The sequence below is a fragment of the Dendrobium catenatum genome, unplaced genomic scaffold, assembly GCF_001605985.2.
Source record: "Dendrobium catenatum unplaced genomic scaffold, ASM160598v2 fragScaff_scaffold_178, whole genome shotgun sequence".
In the NCBI taxonomy this organism is placed as follows: domain Eukaryota; kingdom Viridiplantae; phylum Streptophyta; class Magnoliopsida; order Asparagales; family Orchidaceae; genus Dendrobium; species Dendrobium catenatum.
In genome coordinates, this window is record NW_021318640.1 from 693222 (window position 1) to 705599 (window position 12378).

At 34.7% G+C, this 12378-nt stretch overlaps 1 protein-coding gene across 1 annotated transcript; it reads left to right on the plus strand.

Annotated features, from left to right (window-relative positions):
- LOC110112167 lies at positions 1–9305 on the plus strand. The gene is made up of 6 exons (XM_020844277.2): positions 1–543; positions 655–753; positions 4973–5150; positions 7483–7580; positions 8664–8725; positions 8812–9305. The coding sequence occupies exons 1-6, from the start codon at positions 55–57 to the stop codon at positions 8933–8935; spliced, it is 1050 nt and encodes a 349-aa protein (XP_020699936.1). The 5' UTR covers positions 1–54; the 3' UTR covers positions 8936–9305.
- The last annotated feature ends 3073 nt before the right edge of the window (positions 9306–12378 follow it).

Genomic DNA, 12378 nt, shown 5'->3' on the forward strand with positions numbered 1-12378 from the left:
TATTTTTTCCACAGCCCTGCCGGATATCTAACAGCAAACCCAATCTTATATGGGATGTGGAGAGGTTTCCTAACGACGGAGCCCGTCTGCCGCTCTATGGCCTTCACTCTGAACCATCCTTTCTCCGCCGATGCAAATTGGTGTATTGGAGGTGTTACACGCAATGTTCGCTTCTCCCCACGGTACTCCTTTCTTACTCCGTTTCGGACACCTTGCCGGCGATCTGCATTTCATATCGCCAGGGCAAAGGCAAGCGCCGTCGGCGATGACCAACAATCGAAGAAATCCAAGGATTTGGTTCAAAGCTTTGTGGAAGAAGAAGAGGAAGTCGAGGAGGAACTCCCATGGATTCAGGAGAAGGCCCTTGACCTTGTCGAGTTCACTGGTACTGTGACCCAAGCCATTCCCGGGCCGAGGGTTGGCCAGAGCCCTCTACCGTGGATGCTTGCCGTTCCTTTGGCGTACATCGGGCTCACGTTTGTTTTTGCTGTCTTCAAGACTGTGAAAAAGTTCACTTCTCCCCGTGCAAAGCGGAAGAAGCTGGTATTTATTTTGAAATTCTTGCGGAATTACTCTGCTGAATGGTTGAAAGATTGATATTTGTCAGCTGTTTCAGGTTTTGGTTACTTGACTATAACTGCTAATGCTTTGTAGGTGAATAAGAATGCTTTTCTGCTGAAGTCAATAGACGAATTGTTTGAGAAGGGTAGGGAAGAAGTGAACCATTCGGCTCTTAAGGGGCTTATGCAGAAGGTAATTCTTATGGGACGTGCTTTAAAATTTTCTCTTGAAGTTTCTATATAACAATTTATATTCTGTCCTGTGTATTAAGAAAATATTTATCCACTTTTCAAATAATTCGATACAATAAATCACATTAATGCTGTTAATACATTTATCATGTAATTACTGATGTATTGCATTAATTGATAGCCTTTATTATTTCATCCCAAAATACTTGCCGCTATTGGCTTATAATCATTTATATTATCGAAGATCCGGTATAAGATTGAGTTTATCAAAGATCACAAACTCCAACAAGTTGATCCTAATCGACTAAACGCAACTCCATGGCTGATGAAATTACCATTCCTCTTACCATCCGCCCTCCATTTGTGCTCATCAATCCAACTGCTTAGCTCCTACTCATACTCATGCCCAACAATCACCCATTATGGTGAGCTCAAGCACAATCTCTAGTTGAAGGATACAATATTATTGGCTATATCAACAAAGATATTCCACCTACTTCCACCTTCACTCAAGGAGATTTCCAAATCATTAACCTGAGTTACACCATTTGGGTTCAACAAGATCAACTTTTGCTCCATGCCATGTTTGACTGTTTATTCAAACTACTCATGTCTTGCATAGCCTACTTCTTATCATCACATGATTCCTGGGACAAGATGCATGTCAATCGCTCACAATCACACATTTTCTTCCTCAAAGAGAAATTATATCAAATGACTCGCTGGGAAAATTATTCCATTGAGTTTAGATAAGCGCTCAAAAGGCATGTTGATCAACTAGCCCTAGTTGGGTTGTGTTGCAAGAGGATCATTTCATTATCCATTGCTTAATGGAGTTGTGCCAGAATTTAAAGAATAAGTGGAATCATTCCTACAAGAGAATAATCGGTCATTTTTTTAACTCTTTTGAAAAACTTATTGAATATGAAGACTTTATTGAATGAGCATCACGTGAGAATAGTCTTCCACTAATAATTGTTGTCTGCTCCTAATATCACATCTTTAATCAATACAAAAGTGAACGTTCTAAAAAACATCGAACTTGAAACCAGACACAACAAAGTTAAGTACCATCTCTCACCCATACGGATCTAAAATCCTAAATATGGTGTATTAGTTTAGTAACATATGTGGACATACAACATGCGAATGCTTCATGACAAAACATCTGATGAGCCTTTCCATCCCGTCCAAAACCCATCATATACTACCACCAACAATCAAGGCTCACAACTTGTTTGGCTCCTTGACATCAACACCTCGCATCACATCATACAACAACAACATCATCATCAAGCACTTATCCCAGCATCCCACTACATGGGGTCGGCTACATGAATCCTTTTCTCCATTGTTTCCGGTTAAGAGTCAAATTCTCATTTAGATCTAATAAAGAAAGGTCATTTCTAATATTTTCTAATCAAGATTTTTTAGGTCTACCTCTACCTTTCTTAACATAGGCTAAATCTAATACATCTACTCTCCTAATCGGGTCATTGGAAGTCCGCCGTTTTATGTGACCAAACCATCTAAGGCGACTCTCTCTAATCTTATGTGCCACTAGAGCTACTCCAACCTTTTCACATGTAAGCTCATTTTGTATCCTATCTCTAAGAGTAAAGCCACTCATCTACCTGAGCATCCTCATCTATGCAACACTTAACTTAATATTATGCTTCTCCTTTAATGACCAACATTCTGTGCCATAAAGTATCGCATGTCTAACCATCATCTTATAGAATTTTTCCTTAAGTTGAGTGGTACTTTTCTATCACACAACAAGCCCGATGCATTCCTTCACTTCATCCATCCAACTTGAATTCTAGTAATAATATTCCATCTATTTCACCATCACTCTGAACAATCGATCCAAATTATGTAAAACGTGTACTCTTCTTAATGACTTGATCGCTCAATGTCACAATCCCCACACTAGATCTATTACTACTAAAATTACGCTCCATGTATTTGGTTTTAGATCTATTCAAACAAAAACCTTTAGACTCTAAGGTTGACCTCCATAATTCAAGCATCATACACAAGTAAAATCTCTCTCCTCAATTCCTACAAATGTTCTAATGACATTGTTATTGGAGAAAATTTAGGTGCTTAAATCATACACACCGGAAAACCTCCATCTCCACCCCCTTCTACCTCCTTTCTTCTTGAGAATGTCTTATGCACCCAGAATTTGATGAAAATTTAATATTTGTTTGTCAGTTTTGCACCACTAATCATACATCAATTGAATTTAACCCTACTTTTTTGTTTCAAGGATCTCATTATTAGGGCCACCTCTAACTCGAAGGTAGGGCAAAAATAATGTGTACTAATGGCCAAGCATCAATGAGAATCCATTGAATTCCAAGCGATCCCATGTTAAGCTTAACTATATCCTTGAATGTTGGCATGATCGCCTCGGCCATCTGTCATAAAAATTCCTACATCATATATTCATATTATATCCACAAATAAACTTTCTAGCAACGCAAAATCATCCAATGTATCTTTTTGTAACTCATGTCAATTTAACAAAAGTCACGAGCTACCCTTTCATACTTCAGGCATGTCAAGTCATCATCTAGTTGATTGATTCTACTGTAATGTTTGAAGTCCATCCCAATTCACTCAGTAAATGATCTTTTATATTACATTATGTTTTTTTATTATTTTACCAAATATTATTGGCTTTCTTCAATGGCACAAAATTGAGAGGTTCGCTCTATTTTTCTCATTTTCAAATCAATGGATGAACAATTCTTCAACACATCAATCACCACTGTTCACGTTGATGATAGCAAGGAATACCAATGGCTAAAAAGTTTATGTAAAACTCATGGAATTCACCTTCTAATTTCCCCTACATGTACTCTAATATGTCTCATCCATGTAATAATTTTACCAACACATCTTTGAAATAGGACTAACTCTATTCCATCATATGATTCTAACAGTCTAACTCTTTCCCTATGACACTATGCATTTGACACAACGGTTTATATTGTTAACAGCTTACCTGCACTCATTCTGAATAACAAGTCCCTATTTGAATGCTTATTTTACTAAATCCTGTATTTTTCTAGGATTTTTCAAACCTTTATAAGGCCTATATTTGTTTTGAACCAACAAACCATCAAATCTTCATCTCACTTCATGTTCAATTCATAGAAAATCATTTTCCTTTTCTATCAACCCTCCGCAATAATGAAAAAATAAATTCATTTTACTCTATCCAAATTGGCTGCAATCACTCTTTCACTGGCTTCCATATCCACTGATTCCCATATGCAAGTATTGTAATCCAAAGCAATACCACAAAAGCCGTGCATAAATCCAAGCAATACCACACTTAACAACCAAAAGCCACAATGATACATCCAAACAACACTGCCCAAGTCCAAATCGATAAAACCAATGACAAAACCGAAACCATAATTCGCTGCATGCAAAACTCACAATTTATTGCAATTGTGCATTTTTCAATAGTGCAATTCTATTAAAACCTTATGACTCTCAAGCCACTGTAGAAATTAGCCTAAATTGAATAAATGCAAAATCATATGAAGTTTCTGAGTGGGATGCATTTAATTTTATGTGAAGAAGCGAATATGTTTCCTGCACAAAGTGCTTTTTTATGGATGTTTATGAATAACCCTTTCTTGGCTTAATGTAAATGTATGCTCGTGCTTCTGATCTCTAGTAGTTAGAGCTGTCTTCTTCTGCTGAAATTGAATCATGAAGAGTTCTTTATCTGAAGATGAAGTATGCAATTTAGTTGGCTTACATGCTGTTGTTGAGGGCAAATGGTCATTTACGTACCTTTTTGTATATGCTTAAATTTTAATCAGGGGTGCTGGAGTAAGCAACTTCATCATAGGATTTATGGCTCACTATAGCTGAACAGAACTTGTTGAATTGTGGAAGCATACCATTAGCATAGTAAATCAGGCAATGGAGACTTTTTGTTTACCATTAACTTATGTTTTTGCATGGACGAGAATTGAGTAATTATGTCTGATATGGTATTTCTGAGTAAATAACTGGTCTTCTTGCCAGAAACATAGTGAATCTTAAGCAATTCAAACTTTGCAACATCATGAAGTTTGAATGAACACCGTTAGCCATCTATTAGAAATCGCTGAGGCTTAACTCATCTTGCTAGAGTTGCTTGCTCGATGAAACAAACCTAGTAAGTGATGGTTTTTTTTTTAACCATTCAGACAGGCTTTAATATGGATGATATTTTGAGGAAGTACATCCGATATGTACTGAATGAGAGGCCCTTCAATCCAGATACTGTGGCTGGTCTACTACATCTTAGGAAAGCATCCATGTTGGAGGATCATCAAGTAGCTGAAGTATTAAATGAAACATCAAGGAGAATTGTTAAAGAAAAAGGTAATATCTTTACGTACATCGTTTAACATTTTTCTTCGCTGCTGTTTGTGAACTTATTTTTAAATTGTACTGCAAAAATCAGTTGGGAAATATAATAGCATACTATTTTCCATTTTACCTATCCAATATAAGGCTTTTTCCTTAAATTTAGACTACTATGCTAGATTGTAGTAGCATAATATCAATTCTAGTTCATAAATTTTTTTATTCATTTATAATAACAAAATTAAATTCTTGTAGTTCTGCATTACAAGTCACTTTGTGATGATATGTTGTTATGAAATTCTTACTTTATTACAATAAGACTTTTTGCACATAAGAAGTCTCATTTTTTCTCAAAACAAAAGAATGTTATTTCAAGATGATGATGTAATAGAAACTTATCTCTTGCAATGAGAAAATGAATAAAATGGTCCCTCAACTCTTTGTGAGGGCCCAACATAGTTCCCAACTCTTTTGAGGGACCAATTTGATCTCTTAACTCTTTAAAATCGGACATTTTTAGTCCTAACATCTAATGTTGGAGTTAATGATGTTAAATGTAAAGATATTTTAGTCATTTTCTAATCAAACATTTATTAAATATAATTTTTCTAAAAACTTTTATTGAATGTTTCTTTTATAAAAAAATAATACTAATTTTAGTTTTAATTTAAAAAAAATTAGTCATATTGTATAAAATATGATTGGTAAAAATATGTGTGACTAACTTGAAAATAACATCTATTTGCATTTAATTTATCTAAATCAATAAATACCATATTTTATAAAATATGACTAAAATTTTTTAAATTAAATTTAAGATTATTATCATTATTATTTTATTAAAGAAATGTTTAATAATTTTTTTAATTATAATTACTTGAAAATTTTATTTAATAAATATTTAATTAAAAATGATCAAATCCCTTATATTTAACACCATTAACTTCAACATTTAATGTTAGGTTTAAAAATATCTCATTTTAAAGAGTTGAGGGATCATTTTGGTCCTTTTCTATTCTTGAAATATTGATCTTCTACAAATTTACATGCACTCGGTAAAAAAAAAAAGCGTTATAGCTACCATCTGTTGTAATACTCCATTTTGTACGATATGTATTGAGTTGTGGCATGGAATGTCTTATGGTTTGTTAAGTTGGTTAGGAAATTACAAGTTAGCTCTCTTAAAACTTATTCCTGTATAATTCCTTAGCCGCTCGTTGGTGTTTTCTAATGTTAATTAGAAAGTTCTATTTTACTAGACATAGTTGTTGAACATCGCTTTCTATTTACCCAGCATTTTTCTATTACGGGCCATGTATCTTTAACCTTGTGAAATGAAGAGTTTGGGCTTGGATTTTGCCCGCCCTTATTCAAAAGGATGGGTTCTATTGGAAAACTACGTAGGCGGAGATTGGGAAATGGAGGGAGTGGGGTACATAAAAGATTTGGTTGAGCGATGATGAAAAGGTCTTTGTCTTCTACCACTGCAAAGAAGTTGTAGGAGAAGGGGAGGGTAATAAGATGAGGAAGGAGTAGGTAAGTGGAGCTGTGGGCTTGATGGAAAGGCCTGAGGACCTTATGCCTCTAGTGACCATAGTTAAGCATATGAAGTGGGAGGTAACGATTAGAAATGGATAGATGCAATGTTTGGGCAATTTAGGTTACCTCGTCACCCTTATTGGTTTAAATGGGTGGACTATATCAAACCTCCTAGCATAATCGGATTTTTTTCCCAAACGTATTTGAAAGCGTAAACGCTCGAAAAATAGTTTTGTTGATTGGCTCCTGTCACAAAATTTTGTAGTGGGTTGAAAGAATGAAGGGTTGTTGGTTGTCTTAGGATTTTGAATATAGTATTCATTTATTCATACATTTTGGAAATATAAGAATTTCGATGTGATATCTTGGTTAAGGTAGGGCAAATTGAACCTAAATATTGTCACTGTGCCTGTGTTGTGTTGTAGTTGCATCTTGCGATATGAAGTCTCATTGTGAGTTAAATAATTCCTCTTAATCGGGGTCGAGTCTTGCAAATTTGTTATGGGTGAAGTTGTCATCCCTTGAGTTGGTGGGATTATTTTATATGCTCACTTGGGAGAGTTTTAGAGATTGATGGCTCAATAATGGTTTTAATTTGTGTTGGGAGGGGTGTTTTATGTGAGTGGAAATGCTAAGCATGAACAAAGAATGATATGCTTTCAGCATGCCAAATTCTTCGAATATATTGAATATAAACATGTTCAACTATTTATGTTAAAACTTGCTGCTGCGCTGAGTACATTATTCCACTGTGCGGTTAAAAGGCGCTTATTTATTCCTTATTTGAAGCAACATTTTTTTTTTGCAGGACCAGTTGTCATGGATATTTCAGGATTCACAGAAAAGGGTTTCAAAAGGAAACTTGCTGTACAGGCCCTTTTCGGGAAGGTTTTCTATCTATCAGAGGTAAAATTCTCTCTTCCTCCCCCATGAGAAGTGTTGCTTAATGTTGGAAATTTGTTCATGTTATTGTCTGATAAGTATTATGAGCAAATACGTGAAAAGGTTGGAGTAGCGTCAGTAGAAGATTAGATTAGAGAGAGTCACCTTAGATGGTTCGGTCACATAAAACAGCGGCCTTCCGATGACCCGGTTAGAAATGTAGATGTATTAGATTTGACTTATGTTAAGAAAGGTAGAGGTAGACCTAAAAGACTTGGTTAGAAAATATTAGAAATGATCTTTCTTTATTAGATTTAAATAATAATTTGACTTTTAATAGGACACAATGGAGAAAAAGGATTCATGTAGCCGATCCCACGTAGTAGGACAAATGCTTGATGTTGATGTTGTTGTTGTATGTTGTTGTATTGTGTGATAAGTATATGCACAATTAAAAAAATGGATTATGTTGCTCAATGGCCTTCTATTCCTTCTCTATCTTTCAGGACAACAAATCAGTTCTTTGTTTTGTTCATAGTTCAACATCATCACTTGCTTGGGTCAAACACCATCTCCCATCTCTTGTTTGATTCGGTTATGATTTTCATATTTGAAGAATTTTGTCTGCTCCGATTCTAAATTCTTCATTTTACTTTTTGGCCCTCTTTTTGCAAATTTTTTTTATTACTTATATGATTTCAAAATTATTAATTTAACCATTAATAAGTAGAGATGATTAGCTATGTTTGAATACTTTGTAGATTTTTTAAAATTGCATAAGCTGCTATACTTGTGTTCTCTTGTTCTTAGAGGATAAGAATAATATTTTAATATCTTATTGACTATTGGCATGATAGACATTAATTCTGGTTAGATCTTAATAAACAATAAAATAGGATTTAAGAAGGTAACATAATTTATGCAGCTAAAAAATGTACTCGGCAAAATTTAGCCTAAATCTTGCAACTAAACTGTCCCTAAATCTTCTGGGGAAAATATCACAATCTTCTGAACTTACAAAAATTTGCAACTTTTTTGCTAATGATTTACATGCTTGGATTCTTTCCTGTCAAATAGTTTCTTAATCATCCTCTCTCTTGAAACCAGATTCCGGATTTCTGCTCAAGAGACAATTCGCTAGTCATTAAAGAAATTTTTGGAGTGACAGAGTACGTTCGAGCAAAATGAACTCATTCTCTAATCTTTCCTTGTCGTAAGCTCTGCAACACCGTTACTTATTTCATCTTTATTGTAGTGAGGATGCAGATACTCTCCGTTTGCACACACTCTCTGAATCAGGCGATATTGAAACACTCGAGAAGCTTGTTGATGATGCAGGCTCTGAAGAACCTGATGATGATTCTGTAAGAGTACGTTGATTTATATATCGAGAGATAAAACAGTCAGTTTGGAGTGATAGAGAGGAAATTTTTGTAAGACCCTATGTAGGGGAAAATTATTAGGTCCGAACATCGGATGTAGAGATACATTCGGACTCCAATAAAATATTGACATATGGAATGTACACGTGTCCGCAGAATTTTAAGCCAAACAAGTCAAAAGCGTAGATAAAGCACAGTCAAAGCGCAATTCGCATGTCAAATTTTAATTTGATATCCGGACCTAATAATTTGCCCTATGTAGGGTTGTAGTTGTTGTATTCATTTTTTTTAATCTATTATGCTCTGATGTTGATGGAAAGAGAATTTAAAATACTGAAATATGGGATCTGCTGAATGGTTGGGACTATTGTGTCAAATTTTGCTTCTTCCTCTTAAAGTTCTGTATCCCCAAAGTTTCTTCATCGACAATATTTAAAAATTGCAGTCATATTTTTATAAAATATGATATTTATTGATAGATATTATTTTTAAATCAATGTGATTTTATTTTTTAAATTAAAACAAAAATGATTATTAAAATTTTTATTAAAGAAATATTTAATAAACTTTTTTAAACTAGTTTTATTGACAACTTCTGTCGTGAGCCGTCCCAAATAGAGTGTTCATTGGAGCACATGTTTATTTATGTAAGGCTTTATTTGAGAAATGCAAATTACTTTTAATTTCAAAAGAACAATTTTTGTATTGAATTTGTACCAAAATATAAATTTATGATTATATAAAGTAGTCTAACCAATGTTCTATTTGATATATTTCTTGGGGTTAGTTTTTGTTTCTTTCCACGATTGAGTGCCATATGATTTGGGAGGTTGGGCAAGAAATATTTGGATGGTTTGTGACCATAAATTTATGTGATTTGTGGGAACTATTCCATACATAGTTTAAATAATTTTTTCGTAGTCGTCAATCAATCCCACAATCAACGATAGTAAAATCTAGATAATGAAAGCTATCCATGCCTCACTTTGCATGATCTTATATGTAGTCTGAAAGATTTTCAAGTTGTAAAAAGGATCGAACTATAAAGAGTACTATCACAAGAAATTGGAGTTCTACTACTATAAAATCAAAAACATGATGCAATTGATCCATTTGATGCTACATATGCAGTACTTCATTATTATCATGCTGTCATTCCCCCTTGATTATAGCCTCACCAAGTTCTCATGAACACTGCCAGCTCTACCCATCATTTATAAGTTGCTCAGTTAGCCCATAATCCTCCATTACCCATAGAGGACTTAAATAAACATTACCTTATTGTGTTATGTGTGGAATCTGATTATGCTGATCAAATTGATTATTCTGTGGTTTCAATCTTCAAAGCTTGTCGTGTACATTGGGGGGTGCGGGTGGTTTACACCCTCCTTGGGTTTGGGCGCAAAACAATTTTTTTTTGTACAACCCTCATTGTTTAGTACTTGAGTGCCCCGACGTTGTGTTCCTGAGCGCCCCGACATTGAACGACAGAGAGAAGAGCACTAAAGCAATCGAGATATGGCGCCGCAGCGAGTCAAGACAAAGATTGAGCGTCACATCGCTGAGTGTTTTTCTTATTTTTCTCAAGCCTTGCATCCCTTGTGGATTATAACTTACTTTCTCTTGTATTTTTTGACTTAGTTAGACATTGAGAATGATGTATGTGAGAAGAGAAGTAAGGAGAGTAAGAGAGAAGAGATATCTATACTTATTTCTCTCAATTTTCATAGTTGATTTCGTGGTGTGGTGTGGTGTGATTTCGTGATTTTTTTTCCTATTTTGATTTTTCCACATTAAATTCTGATGTGCTTTATCCGATACTTTTACTTCAATGCTTGTTTCATCATTATGGTGTTTGATCCTCCGCATCTTCCCCAACAGTGATGTTATAGTATATCATATGTGATGTCTTATTCAAGAGAAATTTTATTTGAGAGGACTCAACTTATTATGTATCATTGCTTTCGGAAGTCTTTGCCCTTCTTAATAAAAACATCCAGCATATTATTACACTTAGGTTCATGTTAATTACAATTGATCCTTATGATTATATTATCATTATAAAGCCATTATGTACATTCAACAGGCTTCTAATACCGCTTTTTGCCAAGTTTTCCCTGTAATTAGTAAGGAATAAGCTATACATAATTCTACTCTTTCTCTGAATTTTTTTTTCTTGAACTTGTCAAATTTTATATTGGCTAATTTATTACCAATCAGCAGATCATTAATGACTCATCTTATTTTTCTATGATTCGTCACACAGAGAGAGAGAGAGAGAGAGAGCGCGCGTTAATAAGTACTTTCAAAATTTTTTTTAAAGCATGTCAAATTTAAGTGGGGGCAGATTTAAAATTATTACGAGGTTTTCTTTTTTTCGGAGGTCATATTTGTCACCTTGCATCAAAAAGTGATCTTTAATTTTTTATATTATATTCTCATATTATGTAATTATAGAGATGATGAATTTTCATTATCTCAAATTAAAATTAATTTATCCATTATAGTAAGATAAAAGTTCTTGTTGCAGGCTAGAATATACGCAGTGATAGAGTTATAAAGTTTACATTTCAGCATTGTACGAATAGTCAGCACACAAACATGAAATGAAATAACACCATGATTTTTACGTGGAAAACCCTGTAAAGGGAAAAAAACCACGTGGCCACGCCCAGTTGTAAAAGTTTCACTAGTGTTTGTTTAAGATACAAGAGGCCGATCGTCCTTGAAATTTAGGACGATCAAATTACAATGAATCATTTCTACATTGAAATCCAGTTACAACGTCGGGCAGAGTTCCGGCGTCACTTGGAGATCGGGCAGAATTCTGGTGTCACTTGAACGTCGAAAAGAATTATGGTGTCACTCATCTAAAACCCCTCAATTTTCATTTTTGTGAGTGCTGTTAGTCCGGACGAACTGGCCTTAGTACGGGACGAACTGAAGAAAATTGTGAAAATCTGTATGGTTAGTACAGACGAATTGTCTGGACGAACAGAGTAAAAATGCAGGTTCGTCTGGACGAACCTGCTGGGTGCATCGGGACGAACCGTCGGGACGAACTGAACCCGAGAGTTTTGTCCAGGGACGAAATAAATTGGAATTAATTTTCGTCTGTACGATCCGTGTCCAGAGGAGTTCGTCCCGGGACGATCTGGGCATCGTCCTAGACGATCCTGCTTGATAAATTGAGGATTTGAGATATTTTGAGATATTTTTGTGGATTTTTATCGAATAAAAAATTATCCAGATGTTGAAAAATATTGATTCAGTACAAGTAAAGTCTTGAATCGTTGTTTTATGCGATTTCTACTAATTTTGTAATTTTCTGGATCTGTGCATTTTACAACGACTTCTGTCTACTATACGATATTTTAAGGTGTTTTCTACATTGAGCTAAATCATGTTTATTGGTTGCAATGCGTTGATGATAATGATGA

Coding starts and splice junctions, on each gene's coding strand:
- LOC110112167 (XM_020844277.2), top strand. CDS start 55: ATGTGGAGAGGTTTCCTAACGACGGAGCCCGTCTGCCGCTCTATGGCC. Junction 544..654: donor GTGCAAAGCGGAAGAAGCTG/GTATTTATTTTG, acceptor AATGCTTTGTAG/GTGAATAAGAATGCTTTTCT. Junction 7,581..8,663: donor AGGTTTTCTATCTATCAGAG/GTAAAATTCTCT, acceptor TCTTGAAACCAG/ATTCCGGATTTCTGCTCAAG.